Below are 25,862 nucleotides of genomic sequence, written 5' to 3'. Positions count from 1 at the left end.
TACTGTCTTACCCTAGGACGGTGTTCTGTTTTAGGTCTTATTATCACAGGTAATGCTTTCTTAACTAGGCCTACATCTGTAGGTCCTTGAGACCACAATTTAGCTGGAACCTGCTTCAGCAGTGTTTCCTCTGCTTCTGTGAAATATATCTGTCACTGTTGTTCCTCATCTAAATGGACTCCCGCCTGAACAGTTACTGTCCAGAACAAAGCTTTCTTTGTCAGTTCTGTTGATGCACTGTACCATGTGTTCACAAAGGTTGCTATCCAGTCGCAGGCTCGTTCCCCTCTCTGAACCAATCTCCCCAGGTCTTGCCATTTGTCCTGTTTTGCCTTACATAAGGAAATGTGTGGCTTCCAATGTTGGTGGAACAAGGGAAGCAAAGATGATGGAAGGAGTACTGCTGCTGCGGAGCTAGACTCCACATCAGAGTAAACATAAGAGACTGTGATTTTTTCAGGGGTAGCTTTATCTAGCTGTTGCTTATACTGGGCATCTGGTTGGCCTCTATACCACATGGTTACATGCAGATCATCAGGAGGCATTTGATCTTGTACATTCCTGACTGCCTGTTTACCTTCCTCCATAAGATAAGCTCCAGTGGACGTGGGGGGTTTATTCGGAACATCTAAGGCGTAGTAGTATTTTGGGCTTCCAGTTCCCCTGAGAACAAACACTTCTTCAGGTTTTTGTCTAATGATTTTCAAACCATTTGGAGTTGGCATGATGGCTAGGGAAAGCGCCACCAGGCCATCTCTGCCCAATAGGTTAACTGGACATTCAGGCAACAGTAAAACAGGCAGCTGACATGATTTTCCTTCAGGGTCTCTGAGCCACAACGGCTCAGTCTCTGGAACCTTTTTTGTGACACCTTGGGCCGCACGCACTATTGAGTAATTTGAACTTAAGGGTGCATGTAGTATGGTTTCTTTTACAGTGGTCCTGCATGCTCCTGTATCGCACAAAAACTTCACAGGAGTGCCCTGGACCATGAGGACTATTTCAGGTCTATATTTTTCTTCAAAAAACAAATCTTCTAGGTTTAAGACATCCATATTTTCATCCTCTTTCTCTCTAATAGAAAATGGCTGCTCATCTAGTCATGCTTCAACTGCTTTCCAGTCTTTACACTGGAGTTCCTTCAATAACTTCTGTTTTTCTTTACTTTGCCCCTTTCCCATTTTGAACTAAATTTGGGCCCAGTGGGTTTTCAACACCTGTCGTGTTCTAAACACTGGGGCTTCAGACAAGATGGTGATCAACGACTTTTTGTGGTAAAACTCACTTCAACCCTTACAGGTGGAGTTTTCTTGTCTACAAACATCCACAAAAGCTCACCATTTAACCCTTGTCTTTTTGGTATGAAATACAGATATCTAGTGATATCTATATTTCCTTACACACGCACACACACACACACACACACTCACTGCGCAGTTAACTTTTACTTTATTTCTGTTTACTTATTTTAAACACAGAGGACGCCGCTATCCTATGCAGAATTTAACTAGTTTACAACTCGGGGAGCCTGCCCTTACAAACTAGGGGAGCCTGCCCTCCCACGGACTTTAACTGTTTTAAAATTTCTATTTTACCTGATAGAGTCTAGAATTGTCAGGGTTTTAGTACAAAAGGGGGACCTCGTTACCCCATGCGGAATTTAACTATTTAAGATAGAGGACACCGCCGTCCTTCACGAGGTTTAAACTGTTTGCAAAGGGGAATCTCGTGACCCCACGCTGAGAGGACTTCAAAAGGGGAATCTCGTGACCCCACGCCCTTCACTTCGATGTTTTTTTTCTTTTTTTTTATATTATTATATTTTTATAAATTTTTTTTATATTTTATATATTTTTCTTCCAATAATTCACTCACTCCTTATTAAAAGAAAAACTACTCACAATTCTCTGCGTCCTCGAAATGCTTCAACCGTCGGACCCCAGCTTGTAAGGGAGAGACCAGTCCCGTAAAGGGTCTCTTTGCTGCGGCCGCAGGCTTATCTGGATCTCACTCACCTGCTGGGGGTCGTCGGGTATCTTGCAATCCGGCTCGAAGGACCAATTAATGTTAGGTTTGAACACCAAACACCTTATTCAGCAACCTGCACAAAGAATGACACAGAGAATTTAGTATATTTTACTTGCAAGGAGAGGGGATCAGAAACTGCATTCAGTTACAACTTCAAACCCACTCTGAAGCAGTATCTGCTCTCCAAGCCCTTTATTGAAGAAACGCCCTGATTACAATGTGGTTTCAACCGCTAAAGGGGGAGGGAACAGAACCCAGTTGAAACCAGAATTTTCGTACAACATCATACAACATCATAGGATAAGGAGAACCCCTCTCCTTATCTAGTTGCACAGTTCTCCATTCTCCTCCACACCCTTAACAACATCTGTTAACAGCAGTCGCAGTCAACATCCCTCCTGCACAGACTTAAAAAACATTAATGACACAGCAAACAAAACTAAATGTTTTAACACTCTTTGTAATATGAGTAAGATAGAGATAACAAAATGTATAAGTATAATATGATTAAAGTAATATGATTAAAGTAGAATAACTTATGTACAATTAATTAACCCAACAGTAGGAACCATCACTACAAGAATAGAAATGATCTCTTGTCTTCCATCATCGGCCAGCTTTGCCTTGAAGATGATAAGGCTGCTAATAATAAGAGCCTCAGCTGCTTGTGCTCACTCTTGACAGAGGAAGTAATTAAGTTCTAGCAGTTTATCAATGGTCAGCCGGAGATTTGCTGTCTTTGGGGTGATAAAGAGAAGCTATGGGGGGTAGTGAGGCATGCCCTTACTCTCAAGTGTCCACTCAGTGCTATTTTTCATTTAATCTCACCCTGACTTTGACTTGTTCTCTTTTCACTATGCATAGGGGAAGCCCAAAGCGGGTCAAGGCTGAGAGCCTTCTTGTCAATCACCCCCAGAAACACCCCTTCCCCCGCTCTCCTCAGATGTCCAATAAGACTAATTTTAGCTTGTTGTGAAATTGGCACAGAGTTCCTAAGCGTGCCACCGTTTGGATCTATTCGGACTGGCCGTGTGCTTAGAAAGCACGTTTCGTCTCCTGTTTTCTTTTGGCACAGATGTTCCCATGTGACTTCTATTTTACAGAGATCCGGATTAACATTGGCATGGGTATTTGTTGGGAAGGCAGCATAGATGCGGGTTTTTAAAATGCCTTTCCATTTTTAACCTTCAGAAAGTAGTCGACTTATGCATCTCGTTGCATATCTGAGCATCATGAAATTACACAGAGGTACATGAAGTCACTGCTGTTCAGACAGCTTACTAACACCATGGAAAATGAAAATAACACTGAAGCTATGACAGATCATAATGATGTGTATGAATTAACCTTTTAAACTGTTCTATAACTTCCCACTATCTGGATTTAATATAGCTACATCTAAATAGCCCCTGAGTAATGTTATTATAGAAGTATAATATATAGAGAGGCTGGCAACTCCAGAACAAGAGGAGCTACAGATCTTTAGCTAATAGCTGCAATTCAAAAATATGGCCTTAATGGAACGTGGCAAGAATAAAACTATTGTTTCTCAAAGCCCATAAGAAATTGTATTTTCAATTTGCAAGAAATGTGGAAGAAGTTACTTCAGTCAGATGAGACCAAAATGTCATTTTTTGCTTACAAGTATAATCTTACGAATGGCAGGAAATCTAATATATCACATCACCCTTAAAATACCATACCACACTTAAATGCTGTAGCAAATGGATCATATAGTACAACAGGAATACATTCTTTAATAACAAAAGTGATGCAACATGGTGATGCAACATGGATGGAGCTAAATACAAAACAGCCATGGCAAAAAAAAAAACAGTTAGAGGCTACAAATCACATGAAGGTGGGACTCAACAAAACAGCCACACTCAACCAGAGACACATAATCATTGCAGCGTTCATATGTAAAACTTGCCCAGTCAAATCCAAAAGAGGAGCTGGTGAAACTTAAAAAAAATAAGTCTAAATCACCCTAAACTGTTTCAAAAGTTGTTGTGTACATATTATTTTAAGATTTAAATTAATATGACATTTTTATTTGTCAAACTTTAATTAACCAGAAAAATCTCCATTGAGAATTCTATTTTTTTTTCTCGAAAGAAATCTAGCAAACTGGCATAGTAGTTACTGTACTGGTTTAAAGTGGTTCTACAACAGCTTTTGATCAAATTTTTTGAATGTGGAAGAGCTGGTTATAAGCTAGGATAATTTTCAAATATGACCTAGAAAAGCCCAGAAAGATACAACCATTGATCCATAAAATCTTAAAGCTTATCCTATTCTTGATAGAGTTAGACCAGAATGATGAGAGGATCAGCAGATCTTTCCACTGCAAATAAGGTAACTGTTGCCAGTAATAACTTAAAGATTAAGAACTAACGCTTTAACACAGAATTGCACATCACTTTCTGTATTATTATTTGTTGAAATTATTTAAAATTCTCATACTTATGGACTACTTTTGAATAGAATAGAATGGCTAGCAAATGTTAAAAAAAAGGTTTAAGGGGTATGAATACTTCAGCAAAACAGTGCAGGAAGGCTTGGAAATACAGAATTTTATTTGAGAATTTGATTCTGAGGTAGAAACAGGAGAGGCTGAAAAATGGGATCCTTTATTCTTTGAATATTACATAAATGTGTTACATCTTTTTTTATCTTACCATGCAGAGGTTGACCTGCAGCTACAGTTGGCCCCCACTTAAATATGTTTCTTTCCATGCAAACGCATTTGTTTGTCTGGCTGGGTTTTAATCTTCACTACAGAGGTTGCCTCAGGATGAATATGTTATAAAACGAAGACGCTCAATGCAATATGAAACCAAACCATTTTACTATGAGAGAATTTGCAATAAACTAACTAGAAGTATTTGGGCTTTTGTTTACTTTAGTAAAAAGTGATTATTTTTCTAAGAATTTTTTAACTGAAGTTTTAAACGAGATAAACACACTCTGTGATGATCAGATTAAGTCTTTACTTCCTAAGGCCACAGAAAAGATGATTGCATAATCCTCTGTGTGTATGTGTTTCATATTTTAACAGACAGTGAGATGCTCCCTTTGGACTGCTTGCGCCCTCGTTCCTTTCCTGCCAGCCATCGATCTTCAGTTCGGAGGAACAGTCATGACCCTCGCCTCACCATCAGCCTGTGTGACCTGAGCCTGCAGCAAGAGATGCAGCTGGAAGAAGAGGATGAGGGGGAAGAAGAGGAACCACTCCAGCCCTCTTGCCATATTCCTCAGAACTCCCAGAACTTGCAGCAATGCTCCCTGCTGCCCAGCCACTTGGACACTGATCTACAGTTTCACTCTGTTCATGGCCTCCATGTTACTCCACTCGATATGCACACAATGGCTCGACCAGATCAGCGGGGAGATGAGAGGACCCTGGTGTTTACCAGCCGCCCAATGCACAGTTCAGAGACTGTTTTTATGAAGGTGAAGAAAGGAGGCACGCGGGCAGGGTCTCTTTCTTACGGTGTGACTTCTTGTGACCCCGCCACCCTCAGGCCCAGTGATCTCCCATCAAACCCAGAATCCCTGGTGGACCGCAAGGAATTTTGGGCCGTGTGCAGGTTGGCTGTCAAACTCCACAGCGGGGATATTCTGAGCTTCATGGTGAACTCAGATGGCGAGCTTATGATGAGCCATAATGGGAACAATGCAGGCATGCAGCTGTGTGTCGATAACTCCAGACCACTCTGGATGTTCTACGGTCTACATGGCTCCATCACACAACTCCGAATTTTAGGTATTCAACTTCCTTTGTTTTAATCATTATTTTGTTAATTGTCATATATATAATATGCCACTGTGTTTTTCTCCCTTTTTACCTTAAAACTAAATGCAGCCCTAAACATCACCAATCTTTGAAATGGTATGCACAGAAGAGAAAATAACCAATAAATAAATTAGTACTTATTATAGAAGAATTGATAACAGATAGTTTTGTTTTAATATAATTAATCACAATACTTCAACTACTGCTTGTATTTCTAGTGCTAGTGTTCTGAACCCATAATTCTTGGCTCCTAGGTCTGATAAATTCAGTTTAAGTAGAAAAAATTATTAACTGTCTTTCAGAAAATTGGCTGAAAAAATGTTAACTTAGGACTCTGTCTTGAAATCAGTTTAAAGGCTTTATAGTTTCCAGTTATATTTTCCTGATAAAATGTGATGGTCCTGGTGTTGATACACTCTGGGAAGAGAAATCTAAACTAAAATTTAAGAAAATACCTGCTTGCTTTGAGGTGGAAGGGGTATAATTGGATTTTGGTCAAAGAATTTGACTTGAATGGTAAGTTTTAGTATTATCAACAGGCTAACTTTTAATTTCCCTGCTGTCTTCCAGAGATCTACAAAGGATGTCGTTTACAGCTCTCCATTCAGAGGTTAATGTAGTTTAGGACTGTTAAATAACCTTTTACTGGCCTAATTCCCACTCTTTCAAATCATAAAAAAGTTTCTCATCATTTGCTGTCTTGGCTGCACGTTGACTTTTTATCAATGCAAATATCAGCAAAAAATTTGAATGTAGTTATATAAATTTGAATATGACTGTTAGCTTTAAGCCTTCAGTTAAACAGAAATTTTGTCACGTTTGTTTTGTTCCAATAGATCCCATTTATTGATTTTAGGCTTAACTCCTTTTTTTTCCCAGAGATTACCCATCAAATCTAAAGTTTCTTAAAATGTAGTCAGAACCCCCATAATTTTTAGGACCTCTAGTAAAGATTAGATTAGATGAGCTTTATTGATCTCACAGCGGAGAAATTCACTCGTCACATATTGGCATAATAATAACAGAAGGTGCAAACAAGGAGGAAAAAGGTGCATTAAGAATAAGCAATATATATATATATAGTATATTCAGGTATATACAGTATATCAAGATAAATAAGGATTAGGGTGCAAGTGTACATGTATCGTCCCACAATGAAAAACAAAATAAAAATAAGAAATAAAAAATAAAAGTAAACATGTCTAAAATCCTCATAATTAATGAAAATAGGATATTTTCATAATGGAAATTAAAAAATATCCAACATCACATTGGATTTTAGTACTTTATTAATAAAAAGGATTACACAAGTAGATAATTGCCCATCACCAGATAACAATTACAAAATAGCATTTTAATAAACCAATAAACCTAATAATCATATTGTTCAAGTATGGAATGAAGCAGGGAAACCAGAGAGTAACCACACAAGGTCAGAGGGAAAACCCAAACTTCACTCCCATAGACAATCAGGCTGGGACCTAAACCTGGGAATTTAACACTAGTAGGCAAGATTGTATACAGAGACCTATGAGATAAACACACTGGAGTTGGTAACCTATATGTATATACGTGTATATGTATATACATGTATATATATATAAAATAAATAAAGATGACTTTTACTGAAAATTGACAAAAATTGAATTGAATGGTTGTCCTAGTTTTCCTCCTATTTTTTTCCTGGGTGCTCTGCTCTCCTCTCCAATCTCCCATGCAGTCAGCCAGACCAACAGCTCAGGAGGGTATTTCTGTCTTGCGTGGGCTCCCAGCAGCCAGCATTATGTACCAGAAGGGAGCCTGTGATAGTTTCCTATGATGCCCCCCTGATGCATTATTAAATTATAATTGCATAGAGATTTGCTGTGCAGGGTTTGCCACCCACAGCCAGTTCAACTAACACTAGCTTCATCTCTGTAGTTCCTTACTTTTTCTTCTCCCCTTATGCAGTTTATTTAGCAACCCCCCCACCCGCTACATACACCCACACACACACCCACATTTGCAAACACAACCATCACTCCACTGTGATTCTCTGGGGTATGTCCCTGGAGTCGTTACCCACTCCAGCTGTGTGTGGGGGGTGATGCATTTGTGACGGGATGTCTAAACTCACCCACACCCGCTTCAGTTGCATGGTATATGTTGCTATGGAGACATGTGGCAACTGAAGCAAGTGACAGTTTTGTCATGGGTGGGTGCTGTCAAGCCTGTGAGGTGGAACAGATGGGAGTCTGCTGCTGTCACATGGTCACTTTGTCTATTTTCTATGATTTAACTATTTCATGCTAGATATTTAAATACACTGATGGTGTTATGCTGTCATGTATCTCCTTTGCATGGCACCTTCATTTATCTACCCGGCTGCTATCATGAAGCTGATATGTTTATACGTTACAACACGATTGTTAACAGCACTGATGGGTAACACTGCTCATCTTGACAAAGTGTTTTGCTTTACTAGAAAAGCAGCATTCTAATATCTATAAGAATGTTTTTTAGACAAATGCCAACAAACTAAACATTGAAGAAGGCCAATCACCCCCCCTACAGGGCAGCACCAGCAGTGTAAATAAGCACACTTGTCTCTAAAGGATAAAATAGGGGTTCCGGGGAATTTATTCTGAACAAATATATTAACACAGTTTGAGGTCTTTGCTTGGTTTTAATAAGTGAATTCTGCCAACATATGCTGATTAGGTTAAGTTGAAACTTCCCAGTGGGACAAAGGCCCTACTAGCTTCTTTAGACAATGGATATTGCTGGATATTATATGGTTATAAGAATAACATGGGCTGAATTAAAAAGCATGCTTTCTGATTTATTTATTTTGTTTATTAAAATGTCAAAGGTAACCTAAAAACCTCACCCCATCCTCACCTATATTTGAATCATCTTGTAATCATATTTGCATTTAAGCAACATCTGTATTCCAGAAGCTGGTGAAGGGCAGCAAGATGGTAAATGTCCATTCTGCAATTGGCAGAAGAATGTTGTAACTACTCAGCGTGTAGACAAGCAGTTTGCCATGTAAACTCATAAAATGATATATTGCTACATTTAATAAACAAGAGCTGGAAGTCACTAAACACTACAGGCTCAAACACAAATAGGTCTCTGTGAAACATTAAACACAGCTACAGACAACAACTGCCACAATACCAACAATAAATTCAGGAGATGAAAGGTACCCTTGATGAAAGGGTGCATGGTCATGGACATGAAGCGTATCCATTCTGCCTTATTAGTGTTCACCAAGGCATTTGCCCTTGGTTAAACCACCAAAAGGTCAGTTTAAGGTGGTAATGTACAGGTTCTGTAAACATGTGTGCACCCCTGTCCTGTCTGTAATACAATAATCAATATATGATCCTGGCAGATGGCGTCTCAGCAAAGTGATCATCATCAATCTCAACACTGACCTTAAAGACTAATAAGTGACTGAAAGACATGTCCATGTCCTCTTTCTGTGCTGACCTTTTTCTTATTGCATAAAAAAAGTAGGATAGTGTGTTAATGAAAGCTCAAACTGAGGAAACACAACATATAAGAATTGCATGCTTTGTGTTTTTTTTTTCTGTTTTCACACCATAAGTGCATGTGTATCTTTTTCAGCCTCTGCTCTTTATAGCACTTAGAATAAACACAATGTTTTCAAAGAACATCAGCATCTTGATGCTGGTGCTGAGTACAGTAAACGTTCAGTCAGATCATAATGATGTGAGTCAACTGTGGTCAAAGATGATATGTAGACATGGGGGAACTTGGTCAATATTTCTGTGTTTGAGGAAAGATGATCTGCCAGTATGAGAAGCAATGCCTGTGCCGGTGGTTATAAGGTAAGGATGGGGATGGATTGTATGGATCAGACAACAGATAGTCTGTGGAAGTTGTTTTTTACCTAACCCAGAGGGATCATGGGTTCATGAAGAAGGAAGGAAGGGAGGGGGAATGTAAGCTCGTGACTCACTCTTTTACACCCACACACATACACTGTGGACTCACTAGTCATCTACTTGGTGATGGAGATGAATTAATGTGTTTAAGAGAAATAGAAGGATGGTATGATGCAGTTAAATGAGCAAAACATCTACTTTGCAGCTACATTTCCCTGTGTGTAGGTTAATGTACCCGTTTTTACTATTCTAAAACTGTTATTTATACATATATAAAAGCAGATCTCAGTGGAGCCATTTTTAGCACTGCTGCCTTGCAGCAAGAAGGATTTTGGGTTCCATATCCGACCCGGGGTCTTTCTGCAGGGAGTTTGCATATTCTCCCTGTGCATGTGTGGGTTCTCTCCGGGTACTCTGGCTTCCTCTCACAGTCAAAAAACATGACTCTTAGCTTAAATGGATTCTCTAAATTCTCCTTAGGTGTGTGTGTGTCTCCTTAGGGTTGTTTGTCCTGTTTGTTTCTGTGTTTCCCTGTGATGGACTGGCCACCTGTCCAGGGTCTACGCCACCTCTCGCCCAAACACAGCTGGAGATAGGCACCAGCACTCCTTGCAACCCCAGCAGGGATAAGCGTGATGGAAATTGGATGGGTGAATGGATGAAAGCAGATCTTAACTCGAGTCTCTTCTCTCTATCCCAGGTTCAGCTTTACCTACAGATGCTCAAGGCCCATCGGTGCCTAGCTCCCCATCATGTACACCCAACACCCCAACAATGCTATGCAGTGGAAACTCTGGGTCCAACCTCAACACCGCTCTGAACATCAGTCTGAATTCAAGCCTTAACTCTAACTACCACATGCTATTTTCTACGTCCACAGGTTAGTCAAAGATTTACTGGAATGTAAACGTTTCTTTCACTCTTTTATTCTGCAGTCATGCAAGTTTAAGCTTCAAATATTCTGATTGTTTACTAATCTGAAAAACTTCCTACCCTCGTAATGCAAATCAGTTGAAAATTAAACACATATTTAGAAGCCATTTTTGACAAAAAATAAGAAATTGATAAATAACTAGGGGGGGTTATTCTGTCGGATGAACACATCAGACTCTTTTTTTTTGTATCGTTTGACCTTATCCTAAGCTGTTTAGATTAAGAAAAGGACTTTTTAAAAGCACATCTTATTGTAGGATTGCAATTACTCTAGCAGCAGCAGCCAATCTCTTGTGTCTAATATGTGGTGCAGAATATTAAGTTTAATTTAGACATTACTATATGCTCAACCTGTAACATTTCTTACATGTAATCATTCTTATTTTTCTCTTCTCTCCATGCTACCAGGTACAACCCCAAGCTCCCCGGTTTCTAGCCATTCACTATCCCCGACCTTCCCATCCTGTTCTAACTCTTGGAGTGAGGACTGCACCATCTGCTGCGAGAACATGGTGGACACTGTACTTTATGCCTGTGGTCACATGTGTCTTTGCTACGCCTGTGGCCTGAAGCTCAAGAAGATGGCCAACGCGTGCTGCCCAATCTGCCGACGGACAATCAAGGACATCATCAAGACCTACAGAAACCCGTAGGTTTGCATTTGACATTGCAAACTGATTAAAGACTTTTCAAAGGCAGCACAAATGATGATTCGGCTCAGGTACTCTACAACAGGACTTCACGCTCAATTATCAAAACCTTTTGTCCAAATCATTGGAGACACAATAAAAAGCCATTAAAAGGCATATTAAGAAGCTAAATATGGTCAAAGCAACTTGCCAACATGCCTCAAATCACTTCATGCAGAAAAGAAAGACTCTTCTAAAAAGATGTATGTTCTACTTCATGCGGAATAAACCCCCATGATCTCCTCATCCAGGTTAATTCTCTCCCTAAACTGAGAGAAAATTAAGGAAGGCTGGTTCTATTTATGTAGAGAAGACATCCGGATTTCCAGTGGAAAAAATAAGTGAATAGGCTGAGAAAAGCTACCTTTAGCAATGCAATAAACCCCTAAGCTCTCAGTGTACAGATAACCGTAAAGGAACTATAATGTGTAATAAGGGATGTGTTTTGCAGAATATCCCACCACCTGAAGTTCTCTGAACCCCAGGCAGAGAGGGACTGTGCAAAGAGTGCAAAAAAATAAGAAAGCTGTCACTAGAGAAGGTCACGCTTGATAAGGATCGAGGATGTGAATCAAGGAAGATGGAAGCTAAGGAGGAAGGATGACGTAGGTTTGAGACAGATATAGGGGAAGGAGGTAGTTCAGTGGTCTGTGCCTGTTCTGGCGAAGAAATATTGGTTCATTCAGATGTTGAGATACATATTCTGGTTTTAGCTGTCATTCCCTCCTCTCCTGTGGGTGGCTGTTTGCTAACCCTCCACAAAAAGTCATCTAAATAAAGAGTGGTAGTGTAGGTACTGGAATATTTTTTCCATGAAGGTCTTAAATCAAGCTTTCCTTCACTGTAAGAATCACTTAAAGGCCCATAGCCATATCTACTTCTTTCAGGTTTATCTGTTCTCTTTTTGTTTCAGTGGGATTTTAAAACTGTAACATTTGATTCAATATTGGTGTATTTATGTGCATAGCATCTTTAAGCTGGTGCAAGTGTGTAATCAGTAAAAAAGATGCAACAAATGTGAGAATTTCATGTGCATATCATTCTCCGAGTGCTGCTCCCCATCTAAAAAAGCTAACATATTTTTATGTCTGCTCATGTACTCAAGACCAATATTTGATTAGCTAAGAATGTTCTGAAACATTACAAGACTCGTGTATTTTTGTAGATATTGATTTGTGCTTTAAAACTCATCATCTCATCACAGCAGGAGGAACATTTGCAATTTATAAGTATATTGTGTAACATTAGACTTAGTTTGCTGAGTTTGTGTATTAGGCAGTTTACTGTGAAAACCAAAACTGACATTAAGATTAAATTTCATTATATAGTTTTTTGTGTGTTTTTTGTTGTTTTCAGAACTTAAGTTGATTTACACAAGTACAGAAATACAAATTTGTTATACTTTATGTAAAAGTGAACACGTCATCGATGATACATGACAAGGTAATTTTTTAATCCTTAAAATTCTAGGCTTGAGTTTCCAACAAATTAGATGGATGGATGGATGGATGGATGGATGGATGGATGGATGGATGGATGGATGGATGGATGGATGGATGGATGGATGGATGGATGGATGGATGGATGGATACTGTGCATTGCTGGAATGTTGTTTTTAAATATTAGTAGATGCTCAGTTTTTTCATTAAGACCAGATATGTTTTCTCTCCTAACCAAAATCAGCCGAGCAGAAATGAAACATTTGTGTATTTTTGATTGAAAAATAAGCCACTCATGGAATGAAAGTTTGCTTGTACATTTTAATAGCTCCTTTTTAATCTTTTGACATTAGTATTATACTTATCGCTTCATCATTGTTCTATTTATGGATAAGTTAGGAAAGTTTTCTATAAATCTTCATAGGTTTTGGGCTATACGAGTATGGTACAACAGATCTATTGGGTGATTGCTGATAGAAAGAGTTTTTCCTGGATATTTTTTTTTTTCAATTCCAGGCATTTCAGGAAAGGTCATAGTTACCATGCCCTGTTCAGCACATGAGGAAGCATACCTAAATTTAACGGGAGCGTACATATTAAAAAATTGAAAAGTAGAATAAATTGTACACAATCATTTGAAATGTTTACTCACATTTAAGCCATCCCATCCAACAGAGTTATTTTTAAATAAAAAACACCCAGCAGAGAAAATAAACTACTCTGAGTCTCTGTAACAAAGGTAATATTATACTATAGTGTTTGAGGTTTTTATTTTTTGCTATACGCCAAAAAATAGCAAGCAATGAATACATCTTGAACCTTGAATCATCACATTAAGCCAGATGAAAAGCCTTTTTCTGCTCAAAGGCCTAAAAATGTAATAAAAGGTATTCAAAATTGTGCATATGCTCTAGCAAACTGAAATGTGGTAATATGTAAATTTTGATTGTAACGTGTATTGCAATAAGATAACTAGCATCTATTTTTGCTTGTAAAGAGCCAAGCAACCTGCGTACATCCTATCTATATTTTTTTTTAAAGGAAATTGAGCCATACAATTTTTAGGGATGTACAATTTTCTCAAAATGCAGCACCATTTTTTTCAAATAAAAGAGATATCAGAAAATAAGTTAGAAAGTACACAGGGGGAAGAAAATGTGTTTTTGTGCGCTGTTTTGTTTATAAAAGCTTTTAAAATAATCTAATCATGTCTGGATATGAATTATGTTCTATTTGTTAATAAAGTCTGAAACACTGCCTTGCGTCCCATTGTTAGTCATTATCACATGAAAAAAAGAATAAACAACCACCTTAGCAGCTCTAGATGATGCTTACTAAAGAAATTCTTTACTTATACTGTAGATTGAATCAGTAGGTGTAAATTGCAATAAAAAGAGGGTACTAGTGATGTCACTGCTGAACCTCTTTTGCATTAAGAAGGTATAAGATTGGTTCTATATCATTATGTTATATTCATAAACTTTTATGTCAGCAGTTCACTGCAAAAAATATAAATCTCAATAAGTTATTTTTTCTTAAAATAAGTGTGTTTTTCCTTGATTTGAGGAGGTAAGTAAGACACTTTGCCAATGGAACAAGACAATTTCCTTTTAAAATAAGAAAAAACTATTTTATCGTCTTATTTCAAGTAAATATTATCTAACTATCTTATTTTAAGAGTGAAAATACTCATTCCATTGGCAAATCATCTTATTTACCTGCTCAAATTAAGGCTAAATATACTTAATTTAAGCCATTTTTTACTTATTTCTGGATTGTTTTTGCAGTGTTATTGGGAAAGAGCTAGAGGCTAACAGTGACTCTTCACTGCACATCGCCTCTTCTTCCAAGTATACTTGACTAACATTGCGCCATATACTATACGAATAACAGAGACAAGAGGTTTTAGTAAACGACCATTACTCAGAGACAGTGTGTTTACATTTGTGGTGTGTAGAGCTGGCTACAACGAGCATCATCTGTTTTTAACAGGCTGAGGGGTTCTGCTTCAGCACCGTCTTAGGGTCCAATCCAACAGGCGCTAGCAGAGCCCTTGACGTCCAGACATGAAACAGGGCTGCGGTAACTGCCACTCGTGTTTGAGTTTTCTCAGAGGGAAGAAGAAAATGTGTAGATAAAGGCTGTAGAGATGACATGAATGCATCGCATCCCGTTGGTGTCTGTGTACACAGAGTTTCCACTTTAAGCCTTACAGTGAACCTGGCCGCCGGCCTTCTAAGGGCTCAAAGGGCTTGCCAGACACGTTCAAGCTGAGTTGTACAATCTCTGCCAGGCAGCTGCTTGGCCAAACACAAAAAACATCTATTAGGATATTAAGTTTGGTTTGAAAAAAAAAATTCTAGGCAGTATTGATTTTGAATTTTAACCTGCTATTAGAGAACCTAAGTCCTAGTTTTCTTTTCTTCATGTTGGGTCTGTGTCAGTGAAATATAAAACCTTCGCTCTGTGCAATTTATGACAAGGAGGGACAAACTGTATATCAAGTACAGTTATGCTGTCAATTGATTGCTGTCATTTCGACACTAGGCCTATTTAATTACTGATTTGATGAAGTTCCAAAGTATGCTCTGATAGTCTGTTTAATCCCTACTGAGATGCTGTGCAATATTGCCCTCCAGTGGTCAATAGTATATTTGCACTATCAATGTCTGTATACAGTACAACATCCTGTTTTTAAGTGTAAAACAATGAAAAAGCTAAATTAAGTGAAAAGCTAAACATTGATCTCAGTTTTATATTTTCTAATGTTTTTTACCTTCTATTTTTTATTATGATTATTTACAGTTTACAGCAACTAAAAATAAAGAAAAAAGAGCTTCAGCTTAGACAAAAATTAATGACAAAATGCATTGAATATTTTTCACTACTGAATTCAATAATACCATTATGATCATTATAACATTTAAACCTTCTTATATTAGTAGCTGATCACATATTTTCCCATTCTTATTTATATTTTAAAAATGTAGATTTGATGAAGAGCCTTTATGGCTATGAGGCCTCCTTCCCCCTTAACCCATCTTAAGCTCCCTCCATAGATTATCTATCAAATGAAGGTCAAGACTCTGAGTAAATATTTCCATTATGCATGTCATAATACTTTCAGTCAGAAAAGCTTGCCATTATAGTTAAAATATTCATTTTGACCTCCTCAACAGCTCAGATATCACACATTATTTAGCTAAAATATATTTTTTAAACATCTGACTTTATCAAAGATTCACCTGTCAGCTTAGCTCATACACAGTACCTCTTTAGCTGATAAAAAGATTAAAAAAAAAAAAAAAAAAAAAGGAATCAGTTAAAATTTAAGAAAGAGGATAATAGACCCCATGAATCTTGTTCATCCTTGAGGTACATTAATTTTTTTTTAAAGATTAGCTGTAACTAAGTGAAGCAGAAGGTAGTAAGATAGTCATTTGGAGTAAAGGAGTGATAAAGCAAAGCCACTCTGGAAGGAAGAAGTCAGTAATCTAAAGGCAACATGAAAAGCCAAACGACGTTTTCAATGTGCACTGAGGTACTAAAAACTTTTATTTTTGAGACCATAGAGACTTGCTCTACGGTCTGTAGAAATAAACATAGAAGAGTATGGCCATGATGGCCGTGATTAGATTTGGAAAAAGAGGGAAGCTTACAGGTGTGACATGATCATCAAAAATCTGAAGTACAATAGATGTAATATATTCCGTTTTAGGGTGTATTTTGCTATGGGGGTGAATGATTCACTTCACAAATTAGATGGCACCATGAGTAAAGAATATGGAAATATTAAAGCGACATTTTCAAGACATTAGCAAGGATGTTAAGACTTTGGCCACAAATAGATCTTCCATTTAAACCTATAAATTATAAATGATAATTTGTGCTTAGTTGCTGCTTAACAGCCTGATCCGGTGGGGGAGAATTTCAGTCCGGATGGACGTTTCTCCCTGGCTCTACCTTGGCAGCACTGTGGTTCTGCCTTTCTTATACCTCATCCAGAATGCTTAGGTCATCCTGAGCTATTTTCTGCATTTGTGCTGCTGTGGACTTGGACTCCTGGAAGACATAGGGACGCCTTTTCATCATTCTGCGTCATTCTATATCAGTTCTCCCATTCTGCAGTGTTTGTTGGTTCAACCTCTGGTTTAATTCTTCTCTCTACTTTTTCTCATAGATTTAACTGGTCTTGTCCTGTTTGGCTGTGACACCATAATGGAAAGAACTATCAGCTTTGCTGCTGCCTTCAACACCTTTGTTTATAGATGTTGGAGCTTGGCCTGTTTTTCAGTGTAGTACTGTTTCTCTGACTGTGACTAACTGGATGTGCTCTACATCCTCTGACATGGGAGCTGGCCTGGAGCTCATCTAGCTGGCTGTGTGTTTCCTGGACGGTGCAACAGGTGGAGCTGATTGACAGTTGCCTTTTGTATCATTGCTACTTTCTGTATGTCTGCTTCTGTCTCCTTGGAACCCAGTTGGCCTCAGCAGATGGCCGCTCACACTGAGCGTTTCTGTGAAAAGGGAATTTTCCCCTCCACTGTCGCTAAAAGCATGCTTGGTGTGAGGGATTAATGTCGAGTCAATGAGTCGATGCAATCAGCTGGTTTCCTTAGATAGAAACATTTGAACCAATCTGCCTGCATGGTCTGGTTGAATTGTCTCTGTAAAGTGCCTTCAGATAACATGTGTTGTAAATTGGCGCTATATAAATAAACTGAATTGAATTGCACAATGACCCAAGTCTTACAACTAAACTACTTACAAGGTGACTTAGGACAAAAATAAAAAGCCACACTAATAATTTTGGCAGCTTGCAGAAAACAGGAAAAATGTAATGTCACTAAATGTCAGACATCCATCCATCATCTGTACCTTATTCCCACAACGCAAGGAAGCGCAGAGACATATAGGACAAACATTTTATGCATACACTTGTAACTAATGGAAAAGGGAATGTGTTCAGACTAAATAAATGATGTGTAAATGATGGGTGGATGTAAAGGAATCTTCAGTCGGTCCATGCATAACTAGTAGATTTTTCTCTGAATGTGGATGTCTTTTCTAATGTTTATCACCTTGTACATTATTATTTTGACGTGGAAAAACAATAATTTACATATTTGATATCATAACTGGATGTAATTTTGCTAGAAGCACCTAATCTGATAAATAATGTTTGATGATGGAAACTCTATCCATATTCTTCGGCTTTTCCGCCAGGGTCACTGTGAAGCTGGTTCCTATTTGCAGCAGACTATGGATGAAAGGCAGAGTACACCCTGGACACAGGGCGACAGAAATATGTACCGGTACAACCATGTATACACAAAAAATGACAAATGAGAGATACCAATTAACCTAGTTAATGCATGAGTTTGACCATGTTAGGAAGACATAGTACCCAGAGAAAACCCAAGCATTTACAGGGAGAACATGCAAACTCCATGCAGAAAGACCCCAGGTTGGGAATTAAACCCAGAACCTTCCTGCTGAAAGGCTGTGCCACCTTGCAGCCCTTTGGCACCTCTCAGTAAAACTACTCCAATGTTTAAGGTTCCTGTTAATCTGTTACATTTTGCGGTATTATAGACCATAGTTTTAAAATGCCACAATTAAAAATGTCAACACTTTCATTTCTTCTTTAGATTTAAATTAAGAAGCTTGGTGAACAAAACATAATTGTTTTCCTAAATCTTAAGCAACTTCTAGCTAAAATTAAGGCTATACACATCAAACAAGATATATTTTACAAACAAATCTAATCATATTCTTATCTTTGTTTATCAGTCTACATCTTGATGAGAGATTATTCTTCATATAAACACTCTGCATTCTATGGTTGGAAAGAACTTAGTTGTTTCATTATCTCAGAGATTATGTCTTGTAATAACTTGTCATTATATTGTTCATTATTCAAGACATTCATTTGTAATTAGATCATTACTTTTTTCATCATTATTTTATGCTAATTGAGATGGCTGTATTTAATAACATTATGCAGATGCATTTTGTTTGCCTGTTGTCAATATGTGCAAAAAAAAACACAAACAAAACAATAATATACTACTCCTTACGTTTTTCTGCAGTCATTTTGGACAGAATTTTTACAAAGGAAATGTTGCTATATTGTACAAAGGCTATTTGTGATGCAACACAAAATGCATATTGGTTTAAAAGTGCATTTATTAGAGTCGTTTTTGGCACTTCAGTTATTATAACTGGTCACACATTTTGCAATAAACAAGAAATGAGCATCCAAAACAAAAAAAAAGTTATGTCAAATTTACTGCCCAGCAGAAATTCAAAATGTCAATGTCTTTGATAGAAAAGTTTAAAGCTGTGATATTTTAATGCAAGTTTAGGGAATGAATAAATTATTTTTCACTGATGCAAGATTGATTGCTGCCAGAAAAATAGATGAAAAAAGGAAAAAGATGGTGCAAGTTCATTCATAAATGCTGTTAACAAATACTGAAAATCTGAGATTCTGTTGACCAACATTGTGAAAAAATAATAAAATGCTTTATATAAACAGAACAAAGTATAAAGATATATATATATATATATTAAAAAAAAACATGCAGCACCAAGATGTAACTAACATAAAGCAGCTCAGACAACAACGAATTTCTTTAGCACAAAATGAGTAAAAGGTGTTGTTGATATAATAAAACATTTTTAAACATGCCGTTAGCCATAATTTCTTAAGAATATTAAGAAATGCATTGAAAATGTACAGAAAAAGGTTCAGACTAGAATAATAAAGACAGGAACAGTGCAATGCAAAATAATCCATATTACTTGAACTTGTTCACATTTTGTCATGTTACAACAGGAAATATCAAAGGATCTTAGTAGAATGTAGTGCAAAGCTGTGAACCTAAATTAAAAGTAATAACAATCTGAAAGGTGTGACATGAATGCATCATTTTATCACACCCCCTATGATGACAATTTGAACCCAGAGAGTTTAAGAACTAATTTCTGCCTTCAAACATTTACAAAAGATTAAGGATAAAGAATACTTCCACAATTCTCTGGTGTTAATGCCACTTTATCCGGCATCAAAATCAAAGGATGGAGCCCTTCCTTAACAACAGCTCCTTCAGCATGTGTATGACAGAGTATGTACACACAACAGCTGATGGTATGACTGCCGAAGCACCAGGGAAGGTGACAATACCTCCACTGCATGTCACCTCATAGACAGCTATCAGCCTAGAAGGGGGAAAAGATATGAAGAGAAGTTGAACCTAAACCATAGCAGGGACCAAATAGGAACCATATCATATGTAAATCTGAGCACATCTTCATAGCTTCATAGACTGCCCTTCACCAACTTTGGACTCAAATTGGCTGTAGTTCTGCTGGACAAGAAACCACTTATTTTAATTAGCATTTCATAGTTTTGTGCAAGTTTCTGCTTCTGTGACATTATATATGTGGCTGTTAGATACCTGGAGTGGTATCTGAATTGTCTTCAGAGGATTGTGCACAAGCTTCGTGAAGGGAGAAAAACAGGGATGGGGTAGGGGGTGGTGGGGTTTCATCCTGTGCAGAATCACGGATAGTTCATTTAATTCAAGAAATTTTGTCATACAAAGTGCTCTTGCTGCATAGGGGTTTGCGACCCCCATATGAAAGAACTCTGCTCTAAATGATAATCAAAGTATGCTCCCTACCCTTTTGCAGCAAAAGCTAGATTTGTGGAGTGAATCTTACTCATCTTACTTAATTATATTTATAGCTATGCACTGTTTTGTTTTAGTCCATCACTTACACTCACAACATAATACTTGTGTGTGCAAAATGACACAATATGATCAAGTTCAAGGCCTGTGAATTTTTTTGGAAGGCACTGTAAACATTTGAAAATATTCAGTAATTCACTGATCTTTAGTAATATCACTGAATCCCAAACATTAATGCAAGTTTTTAGGCACTTTGACTTTTACCACATGTAATCCATCCCTGCTTGGTTACAATATCGCCTTCCTGCTTGTATTAATAAAGGTACCGGATTATCCTTTTAGAGTAAACCATTTCATCTGCAAGACTTTGCATGCATGTTTAATGCAGGTCAGTTCAATAGGGTTTTCTAGGGCTTCTTTTCAAGATAATTAGAGGGAACCCATCCTTTCCTTGGCTTGCCATTGTCCAGAACCTTGCAGTACCACCAGCCATTGGGGTTTCTTTCCAGAACCTCCAAACTTGTCCCCTCAGGAAACCCCATAGTCTCCTCATCACCAGGGTAATCTGCAATAGAGACGAACACCTCCCTAAGGTTATTATGGATGATGTGGGGCTTTGGTTTCACTGGGGACACTGGAAGGGCGTTCATTGGAGAGCTCAGGCCCAAAGACTCTGAGCTACCGGTACCATATCTGTTCCTGTTGTTCGACGGAAGGGTACGAGGCACAGCACCGAAAGAAGCATTGCGTCGCACCGTGGGGCTTACTCGTGGGTTGCCTGTTGAATTGAGAGACTCATTTCTCCTCAGGGACACAACAGGGCTGGAACTATCCCTGATTGGCGCTGAGATAAAGACAGACTGAGGTCTGACAACCTGCTGCTGCTTGGTGCTGTTTTGTCTAATTGAACTGAAAAAGCTTGTAGGTTTGGAGAGACCACCTGGAGGTTTAGAAGGAATGGGTGGCATGACCTTTTTAAGATTCTGGTTGATGTTGTTCAACACCCGAACCCTTTGCTCATTCTTTTCTAGACTGTTGGACTTGCTGAGGCTTCCAGGTTTAGTTGGGGTACCAAAAGATTCATACTCTCCCATGTCATCTTGTTGTCTGGCGGGCTCCAGGAAGTATGTTGGGGCCCAACCCTCTGCATCTCCCCAACGGATATACCACCAGCCACTCTCCTGCTTGTCAAGAACTTCCACCACAGCCCCAGCAGGGAAGCTAAGCTCAGAGTCTTGAACTTTCTCATATGGATCAGTTGTGCGATAGAGATTGCAGCCTTCCATGTCAGACTCTCCCCGGCTGCCTTTGGAGTAGATGGATGAGAGATCAGATGTACTCTGAGAGGAAAATGAATCTTCTGAGGAAATGACTGAAGCTGTCTCAGAATCTTCACCTATACTTTTGGTTCCATTCTTCAGCTGACCTGTTGGCCGTAGCTGTTTTCTTAGAGTGCTGATGTCCATCTTTTCTGCACTAGATGTTTTAGCCAAGTGTGGCTTAGGTCTCACCACAGGCCTTAGCTTAGAGGAAGACTTGTTGAAGGAGATCATCTTGCTCTCTTCATTTTCTCTCTTTGTTTTGGACAAATCTGGGGTTGACTCAGATGACAGTGATTTGGGACTGGATGTGTCCTCAGATTTTACTGATGTAGGGCTCCCATTCAAGTCAATCTTGACCCTGTTACCAGAAGCTCTCCATCCACTTGATGACTGGTTTGCAGTCTTGCTATTTTCTGACAAAACACTTGTCTTGGACGAGTTTGAGTCTCTGCTGCACTGTCTCTCTGGGGTCTCCCTGAAGGACAGAAAGCCATCATTTTCATAGATACACTCCTCTACTTCAGGCTCCCCTTCTGCCTCTTGGCCATCCTCAAATGATTCCCCCAATTTAAAGGAGGCGCTGTGGAGTGATGAAGCAGGAGATGGCTTAGAAGACAAATTAGATCCTTTCTCAGAGGAAGTTTCTTCATTCTTTAAATCAATCAGAGAACTTTCCCCCCTCAGAAACTCAAACTCAGATTCCAGGTCCAGATCTCCAATGGCAGGTATGTCATATACTGGGTCTTCATAAACTTGCCTCCCAGGAGACACAGGAGACTCTGGGGCCTCAGACCCTGGACTGCTTGGAGGTGCTGTCTCCACTGAATCCTGCTTTTTGACAGGTGGAGCCGGGGGTGGAACTTTTGGTCGGCACAGAGTGCTTGTTCTCCGATTCAAGTTGGGTTTTTTTCGTTTGTCAATGTAGGAACATGGAGCCCAGCCTTCCTTCTCACCAATCTGGACATACCACCATCCACCAGAATTCTTTTCGATCACCTACAGTAAAAAAGATAAATTAGTATACTCTTGTACAGCAGAGACTCAGAAATTAAGGTACGTTGTAAAATATCCAATCAGGCAGTTGCATAGGTTTTTACAGGATTTTACTTGACAGAGTGCTTACCTCAGCTTTCTGTCCACCATTAAAACTGATGCCATCTGATATGCATGACTGGAAATCTGCAATGGTGTAATACTCTGCTTCAACTGCAGGGGGATCTGGAGGGGAGGGCAACTGAAAACCCTAAATGAAAAGAGGAGACTATTAGAACTTCTCAACAGGGGTGAAAAGAAAACTACAAGAATAATATAGAACTTTAGCCAATTCAGAAAATAATTTTACATAAAACACAAAACTTAAAAAGGCTATTTTTTTTCAAGGTCATATTTTTATTACTTCAGAACTCTTGATTTTTTTGGAGGACTGATAAAGGCTAGATTAATTGCATTTTATTAATACCTGTGTATTACATTACCATCATTTTTATTTTAAATTAAAACTTTTTTAGATGGTGATTTTGTTTAAAAACAACTTGTTCAGAATGAAAAAGTAAACTTGCAACCTTTATCATTGATTAAATATCATAACCACATCCCACTACACTAATTACATCCCGGTGGGATTACTGACAGACCTGTAGGTCTCCTAAATTACCTTTTCTCCTAAATAGAAACTGTTTGAGATTAAATTAAAACATAAAAAAGCATTGAGCAGCTGTACATGTTTGAAATAAAATTAAAATAAAGAAAAATAAATAAAAAAGGCTACAGATACTCAGTTCGGTAAATAAATAACGGGCTTAAAATGGTAACAATGCTCTTTTATAGTCTTGCTTAAATTTACCTGTTTCTTTAACTAACCTGCAAACATGAAAAAAGCATTGAAATAACAAACCATCATCGGGGATAAACACTTTTAAGTGGATGAAATAAATAAAAAACAAAATGATGAGAAGTAGAGACATTCCTACCAGGGTTGCATCTCTCCGAGGGGGAGGTTTTTGCTTGAGGACAGGCGAACCTGTGAAAACAGGAATTAGAGAGAAAAGGCATTTTTTTAGTCATTTATATCCATTAGGGGAGTAGACTTGAGATATGATAGCCTTGATAATCTTTTTAAAATACCATTTTAAAATCTAAGACCATACTGAACTCTGTGAAGTGATTTACAAATCTCTTATACTTTTCAAAGGCATAATGTATCAGAGGAGAGAGACAAATCTCCCAGTTTTGTGAGAAAAAAGTAAACTAAAGTTGCTATTGCTGACCTATTTCCACCCGATGAGGGGATATCCGGGCTACAGCGGGTGAGGCAGGCTCAATTTTGCTTCTTCCTTCCTGTGGGGCAGTAACAGGGCTGGATTCAGTGCAGGGGATTGGCAAGCTGATCTCCTTCCTGGCAACCAGCGGACTTTCAGGGACTCCTTCAGTTGGCATGTTCTTCTCGCTTAAGGACTTCTTGTTAAGCAAGTTGCTGATCTCCATGATATTGCCGATGATCTCGACTGGGCCTGTTACAGTCTTTTTACGTGGAGACAAATCATCCTTCACTTTCTTGAGGTAGGATGCCGGAGCCCAGCCCTCTTTATCTTGGTATCTGCAAGAGAAGAGACAACTGTAAAATTTGCCCTTTTTTATATAAAGGCTGACAAAATATGTCCACAGCAAGGGAGCAGAGGCATACCTGATAAACCACCAGCCTTCAAGGTTCTTCTGAATGACTTCAACAATGACTCCTTTCTCAAAAGCAATTTCATCTTTTCCCTCGCTGCAGTAAGGCTGTACTGTGATGTACTTCTCTTCTGCCAGAAAAGAGAATGACAAAGAAAACATGTATGATCTGAAAAATGTAACATAAAAAGAAAAATAAAGAAGCAAGGAAAGAGAAACCTAAACTGGAGAGTTTTCTTGAAGGGCTGGCACCATTTTTGCAAAATGAGAAAATGTGGATGGAGTCTTGCGTTTCTTTTAACAAATATAATTTTTGTGAGATGTGTCCATTTAATAGTTACTTTAAACATGTGCTATCAGTTTTTATAACTTTTCTTTTACTAAAACAAAAGATCTTTATAATGTAGTAAAAAATTGCAAGACTTTTTTACTATTTTAGTAGTAAAATCTTTCACTGGACGTTTACAGATGCAACACGCTTTAGTATTAAGGTAATTGTTTAACAATGATTTACATAACATTATAAAAGAGTTAATGGGCACAGAGCACTGCATGAGGACTGTAATCACTGTACCCTAAGCTTTAGTCTGATGATAACCCCCTATAAAGAGCACTCAGGCGCCGTGGTGGCGGGAATAAACATATTTATCCCTTCAAAATGTCTATTTTTTTTTCTAAATTACCATCTAACAAATAAAAAAAAACTGCTTAGTAGAATTAAACAGCAGAATTGGCTTAGATCAGGGCAGTAATTTTTGCTTATGTAAATAAATTATGTGAAAACGAGGCAGACTGTTTCCCAGTTTTCCTTTTTTTAATTATTATTGTTATTATTGCAGTTATGAATTGTATATGGAGAGGGAAATGTTGTAATTATTTATTATCAAATTATAAACATTTGTAGGTATTTGGGATAAGCGTGATGGAAAATGGATGGATGGATGGATGTGGATATCTGCACTAAGCCCCCTTTACTAAAACCTCTCTAAACAAAATTGAGAGGAACCAAAGATTTTAAGAAGACAGTTTAATGCAGAACAATCTCCAGGTGGATAGTTTTTGAGTCCATCATTAGAAAAAAAGAAGAAAGCATGACATAACTGTAATCCTACCAAGTCCTGGTAGGCCAGTTTACGTAGACAGAAGCTTTGTACCTGTCTTTGTACCAGAGGATGTGTTGTCACAGCGGCCTGCAGTGGAGGCAGAGTTACGTGACCAACGGGGATAGAAAGCAATGACCATCTGTCCAAATGGCCAGTTAAGGGTTCACTATAAAGTCCAGTATATAGTCCCCACTCTATATAGTGATTGAGGGATTTAGGGGTTAGGGCGGACATTCGGACACTGCCAGAGTCTACGTAAGCTGGCAATCCTTGCAAGCACAGCATT

The 25,862-nt window shown here is 38.3% G+C and overlaps 2 protein-coding genes across 3 annotated transcripts in view; one reads left to right on the top strand and one right to left on the bottom strand.

Moving 5' to 3' along the window:
• The first annotated feature begins 3,245 nt into the window (after window positions 1-3,245).
• On the top strand, window positions 3,246-14,041 carry LOC119790870 (E3 ubiquitin-protein ligase NEURL1-like). The gene is made up of 4 exons (XM_038296606.1): window positions 3,246-3,276; window positions 5,090-5,797; window positions 10,424-10,603; window positions 11,065-14,041. Exons 1-4 carry the CDS (start codon window positions 3,261-3,263, stop codon window positions 11,307-11,309), a joined length of 1,149 nt encoding a protein of 382 aa, XP_038152534.1. The 5' UTR covers window positions 3,246-3,260; the 3' UTR covers window positions 11,310-14,041.
• A 4,916-nt stretch (window positions 14,042-18,957) lies between these two features.
• LOC119790865 (SH3 and PX domain-containing protein 2A-like) overlaps window positions 18,958-25,862 on the bottom strand; it is a 97,043-nt gene continuing 90,138 nt past the window's right edge. For both annotated transcript variants that reach the window (XM_038296598.1, XM_038296599.1), the window contains 5 exons: window positions 24,487-24,604; window positions 24,071-24,399; window positions 23,774-23,823; window positions 22,927-23,046; window positions 18,958-22,799 (listed from right to left, as the gene is read on the bottom strand). In XM_038296598.1, coding sequence (XP_038152526.1) covers window positions 20,889-22,799; window positions 22,927-23,046; window positions 23,774-23,823; window positions 24,071-24,399; window positions 24,487-24,604 — 2,528 coding nt within the window. In that variant the 3' untranslated portion in view covers window positions 18,958-20,888. The remainder of the gene's footprint in view (window positions 22,800-22,926; window positions 23,047-23,773; window positions 23,824-24,070; window positions 24,400-24,486; window positions 24,605-25,862) is intronic.

The sequence above is a fragment of the Cyprinodon tularosa genome, unplaced genomic scaffold, assembly GCF_016077235.1.
Source record: "Cyprinodon tularosa strain WSP-4 unplaced genomic scaffold, ASM1607723v1 ctg372, whole genome shotgun sequence".
Lineage (NCBI taxonomy): Eukaryota > Metazoa > Chordata > Actinopteri > Cyprinodontiformes > Cyprinodontidae > Cyprinodon > Cyprinodon tularosa.
The sequence above is the reverse complement of the archived record's forward strand: the minus strand, read 5'-3'. Positions and strand labels throughout refer to the sequence as shown.